A 16,259-nucleotide genomic window follows, 5' to 3' on the forward strand; every position below is an offset into this window, starting at 1 on the left:
GTCTCTCAAGGTAACAAAGATGGAATGAGAAAAATAATTTCTTTCAGTGAAGTGAAGTGCAGGAGCATAGCGGGAAAAATCATGTTTGACAGGCATGGAAGGGATATTTGACTACACTGGAGTTGTGGGTAGAAGTGTCCATGATTTGGTTGACCCTACTAGAGACTCCATCTGAAGCAAAACTGGGAAGTAAATCACATCCTTGTGGATCTTACCAGTTACTTTATTGTGCTGTTGAAACTTCATCCCTTGTCCACAGCATCCATGCCGAGGTTTCCACTGTGAGCAGTGGTGCTCCATAAGTCATAGGAGGCCTGGGAGTCTGGTGTAAATTGTTCTTTCTTGAGCCCTTTCTGTCAGCAGTGTATTCCACCTCTACAGTCTGAGCATCACTGTGCCCCTCATCACTGAACTGCAGAGCACAGGGACACAGATTCTTTCCTTGGAAGATCACGTTGTTCTGGCCAGATCCAGATCCCTGGATGTACATATAACAAATGACCACATTTAGGAGAGCTGACCCTCCAGAGTACTGTATCATCTCTATTGCCTCCCAGATTAGGCACCTTAATCAAACCATGTCACATTTCAATTCTAATTTCAAACAAATGCTTTAGTACACTACAAAGCCAACCCAAGGATACATCTGTGTTTGTGGGTTAGACCATGGCAAAGCAGAGAACTAGACAGGTTATCTGTTACAGAGATATCTGTTACAGCACACCTGACTTTTCACATTTACACACCAGTTTGTTAAGGGGAGTGTGCCAGAGAGTTATTGTGAGTAACGAGCTTCCCTCCTGAGCTTCCCTTCTAAGCTGTTCCTGTATATATTTATCTGGCATTTGGCAAACTCTGCTTTCTAATACCAGGTTAAGAAAACAACAGAGGCTACCCTGCAGACAATACAAGATATGGTCACCATTGAAGATTATGATGTGTCAGAGTGTTTCCAGCACAGTCGCTCAACAGAGTCTGTGAAGTCAACAGTCTCTGAGACATACCTGAGTAAGCCTAGCATTGCAAAAAGAAGAGCTAACCAGCAGGAAACAGAGCAGTTCTATTTCATGGTATGTTGGTTGCTTCCTCATTCATGTGATGCAGACCAAACACCTGAAGTAAACATTATCCAGAAGTTCCTGGGATTTATGTGTTATGCATAGTAATATATTCATCTGCATCTCTACAGAAATTCAGAGAATATCTGGAAGGTAGCAATCTCATCACAAAACTTCAAGCAAAACATGACTTGCTGCAGAGGACACTTGGAGAAGGTAAATATCACACAATAAACTGAAAAGTGCTTCCAAACTATACAGTGAACTTACTGAAATGCCAAAGATAGACAGGAAAAAAAATACAAAACTTAATTGACCACTAAAGATAGATTTAATTTTTACCAATCACAGTTTTGGTGCAGTGGTAAGAGGATACACAGTAAATTGATTTTATTTCCTCAACACATACATATTTCCACTGCACAGATATTTAGACAAATGACACTATTTGGCAACAGAACTATTGAATGAAAAATATCATGTCTGAAAGGAGAGTGACACAGTCAGTGCAGGTTGATTTAAGAGCTGTGACAAATGTAGTATTTCTATACCCTAACAGTTTCTGTTGGCTTGAGGTTTTTAATGAATCACACACTATTTACAGCTCCAGCCTTTTACCAGCCCTCCCAACAGACAGTTCCTCATGCACTGAAGGGAAAAGGAGAGTTGCAGTACAAACCTTGAGGATTAGACACAGAGAGCAACAGACTTGAGAGGAAGTGAGATTACACTGCAAAGAATAAAAAAGTTTCCTGGAGGCTAAAGACAGTGTTTTAAAGTTTAGACTCAAGAAAGGAGGCCTGTTTGCTAAAAGAATTACTCTAAAAAATGTGTCAGCTTATTTTCTTTTTACTGCAGAGTATCTGTTGTTAATCACATCTTTTCCTGCTTTTAATGCAAAAGCCTAGATCCCCAAAAAGTGTGGTGGTGCCTTAACAGCTATTAGCAGTTCAGTGGCTATAACCCAAACAAAGCCCCTGTCCAGGGAGTGACTGAGATCGGGGGTAGGATCTAAGCAGCATTTCCTTTGAAAATAGAACAGTAGAAGGTGGTGGCTGTTTTTAGACAGCTACCTGTGTTATCTTCTTTCTCACAGAAGTTTTCATTTAATAGATTTTTGTTTTGAATGTGCATGGTGAACAGTTTATTCACACAGAACAGTGTGCAGCTGACTTTAGTAAAAAAAAAAAGAGGATATTTTTCTTCTGGAAGTTCATTGAAAATGTCTCTGGAAAAATACAGTGAAAGGGAGGGAGATAAAAGGCAACAGAATCTGCTGTTAAACCGTGTTGGAAAAAAGTAAGGAAAGAATTGTTTGAAAGAAAACCTAAAGAAAAACTTCTCAGCAGGGTCACCTAAGTGATAAATTGCCATTAGGTTCTGGGCCATTCTGCCATGCTAAGGCATGCTTGGACTATTATGTTTGAAGAGTTCCCTTCTACACACCATCTGTAACCCCCACATAGTTAATCTGTGTTGCCCACAATGTTCTGCACATACTTGTTGTCCCAACACCATAGCATGGCACATACATATAGTACCTCAAACATACACATTTACATACAAAGCTAGTATTTGGAGTGAAAGCCATCATTTTTATAGGTTAAGAAGCTCTAGTACCCCCTCCAGTTGAGGCATGTCCTGCATTAAAATACCCATGCCTTGGATGGAGGATCTGGGTTCTGAAAGTTTCTTGAATGGGAAGTATTGAAAGGATCTAATTACAGTGGTATTATGAATGTTATTGCTGTAGCTAATATAGAAATGAATTTGTAGAACGTGAACTGCTCCCCTGCTCCCCGCAAACTGCCTTTTCTGGAAACTTTCATATCAGCAAGATTGCAGACAAGTAACACAGTGTACTGTGTTAAATAAAGTGGAGAGAAGGAGAGAATTGTCTCAACTGCAAGTTTTCCTTTGGCATTCTTTCTTGCTTTCATTCAAAACTATACAGTGTAAGGATGTAGGCTGAATAGAGCCAGGTTCCCATCTGGTGCCCACAATGTTAACAGCATTTGGCTTTATTCTGGTTCATCACCTGCCTCCTACAGTCTTGCTGTTTATGAACGCAGCAGATACATATTCATGATCTATAAAGGGAAGAAAGATGAAGTGCTCTGTGCTGAATCTGCATCTACAGACTTGGAAAGTAAATAAGAAATGATCAAATGAAATTGATACTAAACATAGGAAGCACACTGATGCTCATGTTAGTCCTGATCCAAAGGCTCATCTATTGAAAGAAGAAATCAACAAAGCAAAGGGAAATTCAAGAAAGAAAACAATAAGTTGTAGAAAAAATTGCCCCTAAGGCCCAGACACCTTTTGCCCTAAACTGTTAAATAGCCAAGATGTGTTTAAAATCCCCCAGGCACAACATTTGTAACATCTTCTGTTTTACTAACATTTATTACTGGGATTCTTAGTCTCAGTGAATTTTCCATAGTAACCTGAGTAAGGAGAAGTCCCTGACTTATTCTTTTTCTGTCACAGGTTATTTTTCTTATTCTTCTTTGATCTTTCTTTTTCACCTATCTAAAATAGATGCCAATGAGATTCACATGTCGTACTGTCAAGAGACTGTTCCCAGGGCTTTTCTTTGTGCTGCTTTGAGGGAATCCACCCTCTTCTAGTATTGCAAAATATATTTTCAGAGTAGGGTCTTCAGTACTGTGCAGTACTTTGCATGCAACTGAACTCTGGCACATAACTATGTTTTTCATATCACTGTTATTCATTCTTCCTGGAGCCTGAAAAGCTGGTTTGGTGTCACTTTCAAACAGGGATGTGTACTTGGACCTAGCCCAAGTGAAGCTCAGAGTGATTTTCAGAGATGATATCCATAGATCTGTTCCCTGGCATAGGTGTTTAGTTCTTCACTAATACCTTACTTGAACCTGTTAATAGTGAATTTTGTTTGCACCATGTGTCACTTAACCCTTTTAAAGGGCTTCATAGTTTTGTCAGGGTTTGATATAAAAGTATTTCAGTCATCTGCACAGTGGTCTGCCTCTTAGCTGCTGTGATATCTCAAGATATTAATAAATGCCTTCTGGATTGCATAAATGGTCCTAATGGGATGGTTTGAATATATACCTGTTACATTTTTTACCATGATGAAAAAAGACCATTGTCAGCCCACTGAGTTTCCCTTTTCTTGGCTAGTTTTGGATCAGTGAGAATATTTTGCCCCTCTATCCATGGCTGTTTTGTTTCTTTCATCACCTCCTGTGAAGAAAGTTATCAGTGGCCTTTGAAAGCTTAGGTAAATTAATTTAACTGATTCTTCATTATCCAGTATTTTACTGACATTTTCAAAGATTTTTAATAAATTAAGAGGTCACAATCTCCATTTGGCAATGCCGGGCTCATTGGAACTTACCATACCATGATCTTTGGCTTGTTTCATTATTTTGCTTTTCATTATGAGTCAGCCATGCCTGATTTACTGGTCTGTTGATCTGCCAAGGAACCTTTCTGGAATATGATATTTGCTTCTTTACAGCTCCCTGCAGTTCTCTGTGGTGTTTCTCAGTGATAGTGTTGTACTTTTTTCCTGTAATACATGGAGAAAAGAGAGTAGGCAGTCTTTTTATAACTTCTCATGTCTAGAGTCCTGCATTTTCCACACTGAACAGGTTTAGGAACAAGGCATGGGGGGGGTTGTAATCTAATGTTGGCACAGGTCTATTTCCATACTGATTTAGCCACTGAAACACATGAGCTCCAGCAATAGACATTGTTTGGAATTTTACTTGAAATTATTTACAGTATCAAGGGACTCTAAATCTTTGGGTAGGCTTCTTAAAAGTTGTTCTGTAACATGGGTTGTGTTTGTATTTTAAGTGAAACTGTGGAGATAGTAGGTAACTACAGTGCCCTGTTTGTTGTGTAGTTGTGTATCTTTTGCTGGTAGGACAAAAATTAGGGCTAAAAATAATTTGCTAAATATAATTTAGATACATAAATTTCAACCTAAAGCCTACAAATCATTGTTTCCTGTTCATTGAACTTTCTAGGTCACCGGGCTGAATACATGACAACAAGGTAAGATATTTTTATCTGACATGGTTTAGAGTTAAAAAATAGGTAAAATCTTAGAATTTACAAAATTTAGAACAACATTGTAAAGCTTGCTGCTGTTGTTACATAAATTATGTACAGACCTTGTATGTTTTAACATTCAGCATTTCTGTTTCAGCATACTGATAAGTAAAGGATCAGACTGTTCATGTTCCTCATTTTTGTGAGCTGCTTTGGCCAGTGTCAAGGGTGGGAAAAGCTGGGAGATCCTCAAAAATATTTGTGAATCACACATCAAATTTGGAAGTTGCAGGGGGCACTTAAGTGCTTGAAAAGAAATATTTTTCAGTTGTCAGAGATCCCTTGCCTCTCATAGTTTGTAATTCACTTGGTTAGGATACACAGTTTAAAAGAACCTGGTAGGCAGATAAATTTGGGCAATGGGCTATGTCTTTGATAGCCTCCCTCAGCATCCATGTGTTCCATACTTAAACAGCTCTATATATCCACAGAAGAGAAGGGATTCAGTGTGAGATCTCCTGGCTTTGTGCTGCACGTACTTTTTCAGTTGTGTAATGCCACACCTTTGAAGCTGCCTCCAGATATAAACCCAGATAAGCTCTGCAGCACCCAGAGACTAGGAGGGGGCAATGGCAACTGCTTGGATTTGCAGCTGCTGCTTGTATGTATTGCTGCTACAGGCAGTGTGCCTTGGTAAAGCAGGAGCATCCAGCCCAGCTTGCTTGGTCTCACTCTTCCCTCTCTATGCAATACATCCTTGCCCAATGCCTTCAAGATCCATCTGTCCTGGTCCCAGTGTTTCCAGGACATCTCTACAGACTTTACACCAGATTTTCTCCCACCTCTCCATGTTCTTTAATAGCTCTGTTAAGATGCTTACTCAGCTACTTTCCTTACATGACCTCAGTTGAAAAGTGGTTACAAATCAGAGCATTCTTCCCAATTGCTGACATTAATTCTGACAACTGTGCCTTTAACTCTGCCTCCAAGTGCTACCACTCTGGGAATGCATGGAAATCAACAAGTTTATGTCTAATGAGAAAAACCTCCTTTCTTGACTCCAATGCAGGCAACTCATCAGGCTCTCATCATCCTAAGTTCCCTGCTGTGTGAACAGCTGGAAGGAGATGGTGGATTTGGGCAATGATTTTACCTTAGCAAAGTGGGGGAGCAGTGACTCCGTAGTACCTCATATCTTGTTACAGCTGGCCACTTAGAGAATGATACTCTGAGGAGTAGGTCCTGCCCATCTGTTCCTCAGCACCAGCTCCTGGGCTTTGGTTGGGCCCTGCCTGTTGCCCCAAGGTTTAGTTATGTTTCTGGACTGCAAACACAAGACATGCAAACACAAGTGTTCTTTAAGGTCAAAGTTAATTGTAGAAGGGAAGAGGATATCTTTAAAGATGAGTTTAAAATAGCAGATAGTACTCAAACAAACTAAAGTCCCACTGCTGAATGCTCTATGCCTTATTGTTTCTCACTGATTCCCAAAAGCAACTTTTTTGCTAAGTCCAAAAAAACCTGTAGAAACTCTTGGTGCATGGGAACTAAGGAAGCTGTTGGCATGGAGCTGTTAGCAGACAGTCACAAAGTAGTTTGTGACCTAGAGAACAGTATTTATTTCTTGTAATCTCTTTCAATCATAGTCACCACATGTGTAATGTACTAGGTACAATTTTGCAGACCAGAATTTTGTGTGTCCTTCCTTTATTTCTTTATGTTTTATGCTGCTTTTATTCATTTGTTCAAGTTGATATACTTTTAATGCCATTATCCAATTAGCAAGGTGTTTCTTTTCATGAAGTTGTTGATGGTTGGATGTGCGAGGCTAAAGCTGTTTAACCTTCCTGGCTCTAGTTGAAAATGCAGACAGTTTGGTTTTGAAGCATCTTAGGAGTGTGCTGAGCAACTTTAATTTGCATTTGAATTTTCTCCAGCACAGAGCAACTTTTCTGCTTGATAAGAGGTTCTTCGAGTGGTCTGTGCTCTGCCATGGCTGGCAGGATGAATTCCAGTGCTTACTGCACATTTTATGCATGACCACAACAAAAAAGGCCATTCCAGTTGTGCAGTGTTTGGAATAAATTTATATGGTAAAACTGAAAAACAGGGGTTCTTAAAGAATGTCATTATTTATCCATAAGTAATTTTTAATGGGGGAGTTGTCAACTCTTTAATATGGTACATTTAAATTTGATGGAAAGTCTTTATTTAATAAGTATTATGTTTATTGCTCCCTTTACAATGTTCTGTTGTTGTGCCATGAGCTTACAGACATTTCATTTTGTTGCGTGACTTAATTCTACCTTGCTCAGTAATCATATTCCCTTCCCTTAGGCCTCCAAATCTTCCCCCTAAGCCCCAGAAACACAGGAAGCCCAGACCCCGATCACAGTATAGTGCTAAGTTGTTTAATGGTGATTTGGAGTCGTTCATCAAGGTACTGGCACCAGCCACGCCAGTGGCTGATCTCAACACTTCTTACTATAATGGTCACCACCTCACAGAAGCTGAGGCAGATCATTATGTTTAAGTCTGTCCTGGGGCTCTTCTTTCCCAGTTGATCAATATAATACTTCCTGAAGTCAAAGGGAAAGAGGGGGATTTGTTTCTCATGCTAGCCTCCCTACAGTTATGTTAATCAAGTAGGAATAGTTTTGTCAGCCTGCTTTTAATAGGAAACTTGCTGCATGTAGTAGGTAGGATGTAGTGGTGCATCCCACCACAATTTCCTGCTTGCTGTTTTCATAGCATCCAGTGTTCAAAGTCTGTGGAGAAGCAGCATTTCCCTGGGTTTGATATCCAGATTTTGATTTCCTATGACTTTAGGAATTCATTATATTGTGTGAAATTGTGATCACCGCTATTCTGGATCTTGTATCTTTGCTGTATTTACTATCTTCTTCTTTCTCATACTTTTATTTCTAATAATGCTTCTAGCCGAGGCCGAAGGAACTCTCACACGAGACATCAGGTATAGTTCTGGTGACAAGAGAACCATCTCTGCCTTGCTCTTGGGTTGCATTCCTGCCTGGCTCAAAATGAGTTCTTTCAAAGACCTGGAGGGAGAAGTTTGCATTAAGAAATGAGTGTCCAAATACAGCAGGCAAAACTAAACCAGAGCAGAACTCTGGAGGGATTGTAGTCTTAAATGATAGATATTCTCTTACTCATTTTCAAGGACCTGCCCACATCATGATTTGTGCCTCTGGACACTAGCTGACACAGCTACAGGAAAGAAGTCTTTAACATTTTTTTAAAATGCATTTATAAGTGCAATTAATAAAATTCTTGACTGCAAGAATTGGGTGTGAATGTTACAGGGACTTTTTTTCTTGTTCAGTATAGCTAGTGGCAAACATTTTGCAGAACAAATTCTGTGCTCAGTGGCACGGTACTGATTTATCTGTCTTTGAATCAAGTTTTCAGTCATCCTCTTGTACAACTAAGGGGGAAATTATTATTATTATTATTGTTACATGGGAGGTGCCATGAAATGCAAAGACTTTGAGAAATAACGACATGACAAAATAGATGAGTATCATGAGGAGTTTCTTGCTTAAGGGTGAAAGTAAGCAAGGAAGCAGAAATTCTCACCATGAAAGCCTCTAGACTAGAGAAGGACAAAGCAAATCAGGAGAAATAGTACCCCATCATTTTCCCTCACAGAGACAAGGGAACATGGCAGCGTGGCTGACAGGGCTTACTTGCAAGTGGGGAGTCCTACATAATTAGTCTTTCAAAAGGACAGGTCAGAAAAGCTGGTAGCCTTATGATACATCTGCCAGTGTGGGAGCTACCTTAGTTAGGACAGCATCTCTGCCCAAAGACCATGTCATTCCTGTTAGAGATGAGTCATTTTGATAGGCACAGCTAGTGAAATACAGTATCACACAAACTGCTTTTTGTTTGAGTTCTGCATCATAAGAAATTATAACTGGTCACAAACAACATACAACTGACTACACAAATCAGATTAAATTCATAGTCGCTGTAGGGTCACTGTTCTTGACACTCACCAACACAGATTGTTACTTCAAATTATTTTTCTTTGATTAGATCCAAAAGGCAAAGCTGTTAGTGTAGATTATTTCACGGTATTATTTAAGTACAAAGTTTTGAACAGATTCTCCAAAAACAGATATGAAAGTGATTTGGGGTTTGGGTTTTTTTGTAATTTCTTACTGCAAACACTATCTTTTCCTAGGCTTTACATTCTTTGCATGAACCATGAACTACTAACAAGAGATGCGGGTGCATGTTGTGCATTTTTTCTAATACTCTGCTTTTCTGGAGAGCCAGACTGCTCAATGTTGGTGAAGATGATGCTGTTCCTGAGTTTAACAACTGACCTGATCCAAGGGGTTTTTTATTCAGCTGTTACTGAATCATGATACAAGTCAAAGAGGAAATGCTAATCCAGCCATTACTGGTTCTTGGCTAGCCATTCTTTGCTAGGTTTTAAATTAAAAGACAAACAAGCCACAATTTAAATAGCAGAGTTAGTGATAACTGTCTTTTGTAAGCCCCACTAAAACAGCACAGAATACATGTAAGATTAGGGGATTAGTTTACTTCAGGAAGTTCAATTGCTTTACTGTGTGTTCTTTTTTGAACTTTTTAGTTGTTTTTTCTACTTGAGCTTAATTCATAAACTTCCCATTAGTGTAGTTTAGCATGAAAACAAAGTACTAATTTATAAGAAGAAATGTGTATTCTGAGTTACAAGGTGCTTTTGAATTAATGATTTTATAAATCAGACTGATTTTATACTAAACTTCCAAATGAATTAATCAATTCCCTGAGCACTTACATATTGGAAATTCATTTGGAAAATGAAATTTGGAAAAATTACAGCTTCCAAGACAAGAAATTCTAAGTTTATTTATGAAGCAGTAATTTCTGCAGCATAAGCACCAACTTTTCCAAGTAATTTTTAATCATATCATTTATGTCTTTAATCTGTATTTGATCACTTCTGGTCACTAGTGTGCTTGAGTTAAAACATCAATTTTATTAAAGTGCCGAAACAAAAGGTTTCCAAAAGGTTCTTTTGGAAAACAAGCAGTTTAAAAGAAAAGGACAAGTAAGTCACCAGTGTAGTTAGTGTAAGTCATCGTCTCCACAAAATGCTTTTTATCCTCTTTTAAATCACTTTTGTGTAACTGAAAATGTAGCTACAGACCTACTGCTGTATGACTGCTGAGACGAGGAGCTGTGATTGCTGAGCTCTGCAGGTGGGGAGATACAGGCTGTGACCTCCCTTTCCCAGTAACCTTGTGTGCAGAGACGAAGCAGCTGAACCACATGCTCAGCTCAGAGTAGCTGCAATTCACCACTGGGGATTACCAGCATTTAGAGCAGCCAGAAACAACATGCCATCCCATCATCTGCCCCATGGCAGGGCATGCAAACCAGCAGAGCCCATAGCAGTGCTCTCAGTCAGGAGGGAGACATCATGGTACCACATGCAATGTCACTCGGTGGCTCTGCTCTGAGAATGTTTCTCTTAGTCCAGAAAATCCAGAAAAGCATTGTAAATTGTTTGTGATAAACTTCTTCTTAGAAAAAAAACTAAAACACCCAAACCAAAAAAAAAAAAAATTAAAAAAAAAAAAAAATCCCACACATTGAGAAACTGGGACTTGTGTAATTAGGTCCATGTAGAATTTTCTGCACCAGGAAGAGAAAGGTCAGTTAAATGGATGCAGAGGAATCATCTTCATCATTGATTATTGTTCTTAATAATAATCTTTTTAAAAAGCAAATTTACTGCTTTAACTCATTTTGCTTCAAAAATCTAAAATGCATGCATGAGCTTAGATGTTACATACAGTGACAGAGATAGAGAACTGAATTTCCTGATGAAATTATTTTAAGAACCATAATCCTTTTCTTTACGTGTTCCTTTTCCTCCCTCCCTAAATGGGAAGAGAGCTCTTTTAGAAGTGGTATTTTTTCTTAGGTGTTTTTTTGCCAGCACTGTATGTCCATCTAGAATGACCAAGAAAGTACATTTTCACATTGAGGCCAGAGCAGGGAGGTTTCCGCTTTCTGATCTGCAGCTCACTCATTCTGCTCTTGTTTTTGCAGGATTCAGGGCAAGTCATTCCTCTCATTGTGGAAAGCTGTATCAGATTTATAAATTTATATGGTAAGCTCCAAAAAAAAACTATATTGTTTCATTATTGTCCTTTTTTGTGTATCTTTTACACTGCTCATTTAGCACCACACCTTTGTTTTTAAAATACAGATTTAAAGTATCATAAAAGTAAATTAATTTTTCAACACTGTCTCCCATCTTTTCTGCAGGTCTTCAGCATCAGGGGATTTTTAGAGTGTCTGGTTCCCAGGTGGAAGTCAATGATATTAAAAATTCATTTGAGAGAGGTAATTGGATTTTCATTTATTTGAGTACCTTAATATATGACATTTTTTAATCTTTTCAATTCTAATTATTTTCTCTTGGCTGTTTAGACAGATTGTCTGTACTGTCTGTACTGCACCTAAAACTTTGCACCATCACATGAACGTGAAGTACAATGATGATATGTGCATGTTTCCCCCCATTATGTCCTAGGAGTTTGAGGGTTTTCCTCATTTTGTTTAGACAAGATATATGATTCTTCAATCAACTGTAAACATTGGTTTTTTGTTAAACTGCAAGTGATAGGTTTTGTGTATTTTATTACAAGATCCTCAGAAAAGAAAGGTAATTCAAGAGACTACTTAATGAAATTTGAAAGTCCTGTTGCTTGATCTTCTGGAATACAAGTGCTCAGCTTTCTAGCCCCTCTGCCAAAGTTGCAATACGATCCAGGAAAATAGTAAAAAAAAAGGGTCATTCCATTTTTCATCAAAGGAAACTTCAGCCCCAGAGGAGGAATTACATGAAAAATGCCAGGAAGTAAAACCAGCTTTTTCAATATTGGTGGCTTGCAACACCAGCCTTGGATTGCTCTGCTGGGGAAGCCAGGATCCAGTCATCCTCCAACTGTGTTAAAGCAATACTTGCTGCAATCTTTTTAAATCTTATATTCTTTTTTCCTTGAGTCTTAAAAGCTGTGTTGTTTTAATTTATAGGGAAAATTAAAATTTCTGCAGATCATCTGCTAGTGACAAAACTCTTGGAGTAATCAGTCTTGTGACTAAAAGTATGGAAAAATAGGCACAGTATTTTGCTCTCCAGTACTAGTTATATATATCTGGATAAACCTGATCTTTCCTTTGACAAGATACATAAAGCAGCTGTTTTCACTTGCTAAGTGAAGCCACATCCCTCCATTATGCAGCTTTTAAAACTGCTTATTCTTAACTCTTTCTCCTAGGTAGTGTTATCCTTGAAGATACATACATCTTAAAGTGTTTCAAAATAAGGATTAGGCCTTTAAAATTACATAAATAAAATAGTGCAGTCATGGCTGAGGTTTGTTAGGTTTCCAACAAAATGGTTGCACATATTCCTGGTATTTTAACTTTTTAGAATGAAGACCCATATTCAGTTCAATGAGTGGCTTAACTCCATTTGTTTTATGTAGGGCTCCAAAAAAAAGTCTGCAAAACTCTATTCAGTAAAGAGTGTTTGGCTTCTTTATTTTACTAACTGTAAATCACAACATGTCCATAAATACCTAGCTGGAAGTTCAGGACCTAAGAGATCACTAGGTTATGTAATTTTAAGGAAGCTTTATTTAGACTGCCTTATTTTAGTTTAATCATAGCCTGGGATTTCTAAATCAGTGTTTATTATCTTACTTGAATGCTTGCATTGCCACCTCCCACATACTAAAAACAAAAACCGCCCAAAATGTCACTCACTTATAAAAATGTTCCATGCAAGAATGCTCCTGCATGCGTGTTTCACTCACTTTATTTACTTTTTAAGGTGAAAATCCTTTGGCAGATGACCAAAGTAACCATGACATTAACTCAGTTGCTGGAGTACTGAAGCTCTATTTCCGAGGGCTGGAAAATCCTGTCTTTCCTAAGGAAAGATTTAATGATCTTATTTCTTGTATCAGTAAGTATAAATTTCTGGTTTTTCTCAATAGAATTTTACTTTCAGATACACAGTAGTAGCCTGAAAAAGCAGCTAACTTCACAGATTTTCCTGAGATTATTGGTTTGCTGTGTGTAGTAGTCTGGCTCAGTTGTTAGTCATACTCACAGCTGCGGTTGTTCCATTTTTCCATTGGGATTAATGTACGGTACAATTCCTTGTTTAACAGGGCAGGAAGCATATCTTTTGGTATACAAGGGATAGTTAAATTTAAACACATTATTATTTTCCTCTGTGCACTGAGGCAGAAGCGAATGAAGTCGTGAACATGCAAACAGATTGTATTACTTTCCAAGGTTTTCATGCCCCACAGTTTGGGGTCAGCACTGGTGAATAAGTAACTAACTGCTCAACATTGTGTCACTCTGGACCTTTATTGTGTTCTGCTGAAAACTACCAACCTAACCCAGAAAACTCTTGGGTGCAGGGATGGGAGGGAGCAGCTGAGTGCTGTCTGCAGAGGAGCCTGGTGTGCCTTCCCACACACGAGTTGTAATGGGATGCCTTGGAGGAGCGTCGCATGATCTGTTCCCTGCTGGTGCTCACAGCCAGACACAGAGAGCTTGTAGTAATTTGGAAAGTTATCAGTGGATGAGCGAATTTCTCTCATGCACAAAACCTCTTCCAGTTCACTGACCCCTGCAGGTGTTGAGGGGTGAGGCCAAGCCAGCCATCAGTAGACTTGCTGTTCTCTGTGGGCACAGTGGTCAGAGGAGCTAGCTTTGAGGAAGAATTTCCTTTCTACCCTTCCTTAATAACTTGCCTCCTTCAATGGAATGGAGAAGGAGGCAGTTTCACAGGTCATGAGAGCCAGTCCTTTGGGATATTAATTAGGTCAGGCTCTCCAAACTGTTATTTTGGCAGAGATCTCAGCCCAGCAGGCAGGGCCACCAGTTGATGGATGCACAGTGTCCCAGGCTGGCAATCAGGTGTGGTTTTTGGCTCCCAACTTGGGGGATACAGTGTGTGTGGTTTGCTTCCCACATAGGGAGGATTGTGGTAATTCCTCCTGGAAGTTACAAATACATGGATCACTGTGATCACATCTATGTGTGATGTTTTGTATTTAATTTTTTTTGCAGGGTTTTCTGCAGCTGTTGCTATTTACAGACTTGGTAGCACTGAGGAGTCCTAAAGACCTGAAAACCACAGTTTAGCAGTCTGATCCCTGATGCTGAGGGGGACAGTGTCTTTTTAGGAAGCATAATCCTGGTTCTGCTTCAGTTCAGCTTTAACTGACTGTGGTGCCACAGCCCAGAAAATCTCTGCAAGTCATAGAAGTTGAAATCTAAAAAAGGATCATTTTGACTGAGTGATTTTCTGCATGACAGGGATGATGAGCTTTACCTAATAATCCTGCACTGGATTTGGTTTCCATAACTTCTGGATTACTTAAAGCATATCTGATGGAAAAATGTGGTGATTTAGTGGCTTTGGTTGATAGAAAATCTACCACATTCTTGGATAAGCTGTTCAACACTTTCATCATTAAACATTTGTACCAGATTTCTTTCTCAAAGTTTCTGCTGTCAGATTCTGCCCATTTGATGTCTTTATGTCTTCATTATTTTGACTAAGCATTAAGAGAAATATAAATAGTGGTTCTTACATGTGAAGATGTTACTGGAGTCTGCTGTGTTGAAGAGATTTAAATACAATTGTAAACTAAATTTTGAAATATCTTGAATGAGTGTCCAGTTTACAGAGATTATACAAGTGAATGCTCAGGAGATGCAAAGATACTTGCCCAGAACAGCCTTATAAATGCTTTTAAATGTGTTCCAAGTAGAGGAACCTTGATGATTTCAGACTTCTCATTCACTGTTAAATGTGCTGAAGAGGGAGTGGGATATTTGGAAAGAGGGGTGGAAGTTCAATGGACCAGATGGATGTGGCACCTGCACAGGCAGGAGAGATTCACCAGGCTTTCAGAGCATCACTGTCTTGAGAGGGCTCCAGTTCAGTTACCCTGAAAAATGCATTTATTTTGTTGTTAAGAACTTCAAGTAAAATGGCTATGAATGCTAGATTCCTAGTGCTAGATCTTATTTTCCATAGAGAATGTCCAACTATTGCATGTTCCTAGTAGACAATGAATTATCCTCTTGCAAAAGAGCTTACGACCTTTTATTTATATAATAGTATCATCCAGCAGAACTGAAATCAGTAACAACAATAGCCTGGAACAAAGTCACTGCTTTTCACAAGAACATATTAAAATGTTTATTGAGAAAGAGGTGTTGCCATCTGATCCTGGTTTAGACTTGAGTGTTCTTTGAGGATGTCATAAATTTTGATTGAAATCTCTATGACAGTTTGTTAGAACAAGGTGTAATGACTGTGTAGTTCTGCTAGCTTTGACTTCTGCTTTTGCTGGTACAAGAAAGCAGAGGATTTTAGTCTTATAATATGTTGTAAGAGTCCAAGATCTGTTTTCTTACAGGTTTTGGGAGAAGCATGGAGGGATGATTTTTTTGTTTGGTTTGGTTTTCTCGAGATTATCATTAGGGGCATGCTGAAATGGCAGATGAAATGCCTTCAGCACAGGGAGGAGAGTTAAGTGTGGATCAAGGTGGGACAAAGGGGGCTTTCCCTTTCAGCACACCGGGGTGAGTTTGCTTTGTGTTGTCATGGCGGGGGAGTTTGAATGAAGTATGAGGACAAGACCAGCTCTTGTGCCTTGCACCCATAGCCAGCCCCAGAACCATATGCTGAGAACAAGGGGCTGTGTGTCTGTATCATCTGGTTATCTGAGAAGCCTGAGGTAGAGTATTTTTAAAGCTGTGTACTATTCTATGTGCTCTGTTGAGTGGTGCACCACTTCAAGGAATCAGAATGCTTTGTTGGAAAGAAAAACCCCACAACCTGAAAAACCAGCATTTCAAAATACACTATGTAGCACCTTCATGGTACATACTGTCATAAACTGTGGGTCTAAAACACCATTTCCATTGCTATATTTTAACCTTAATACTGGATATCTTGCAAAAAGGAAAATTGTCTAGGCAAGATTTCTCTTTCATTTCAGACTTTGAATCAGTCATAATAGTATTAGGTTTTTTTCTGTGCTTATGTGGCTTCACATATGTACCTCAGCC

General features: G+C 38.9%; 1 protein-coding gene across 4 annotated transcripts in view; it reads left to right on the forward strand.

The window, feature by feature from the left end:
• SRGAP1 (SLIT-ROBO Rho GTPase activating protein 1) overlaps positions 1-16,259 on the forward strand; it is a 138,825-nt gene that overhangs the window by 97,523 nt on the left and 25,043 nt on the right. For 3 of the 4 annotated variants that reach the window (XM_021547435.4, XM_085568630.1, XM_085568631.1), the window contains 7 exons: positions 873-1,070; positions 1,190-1,274; positions 5,078-5,105; positions 7,440-7,542; positions 11,196-11,256; positions 11,415-11,492; positions 12,988-13,122. In XM_021547435.4, coding sequence (XP_021403110.3) covers positions 873-1,070; positions 1,190-1,274; positions 5,078-5,105; positions 7,440-7,542; positions 11,196-11,256; positions 11,415-11,492; positions 12,988-13,122 — 688 coding nt within the window. Of the gene's footprint in view, positions 1-872; positions 1,071-1,189; positions 1,275-5,077; positions 5,106-7,439; positions 7,543-8,042; positions 8,077-11,195; positions 11,257-11,414; positions 11,493-12,987; positions 13,123-16,259 lie in introns of all 4 variants that reach the window. The other variant, XM_021547432.4, reaches the window with a different exon arrangement.

This window comes from Lonchura striata, chromosome 1A (genome assembly GCF_050655825.1).
Source record: "Lonchura striata isolate lonStrDom1 chromosome 1A, ASM5065582v1, whole genome shotgun sequence".
Classification (NCBI taxonomy): Eukaryota; Metazoa; Chordata; class Aves; order Passeriformes; family Estrildidae; genus Lonchura; species Lonchura striata.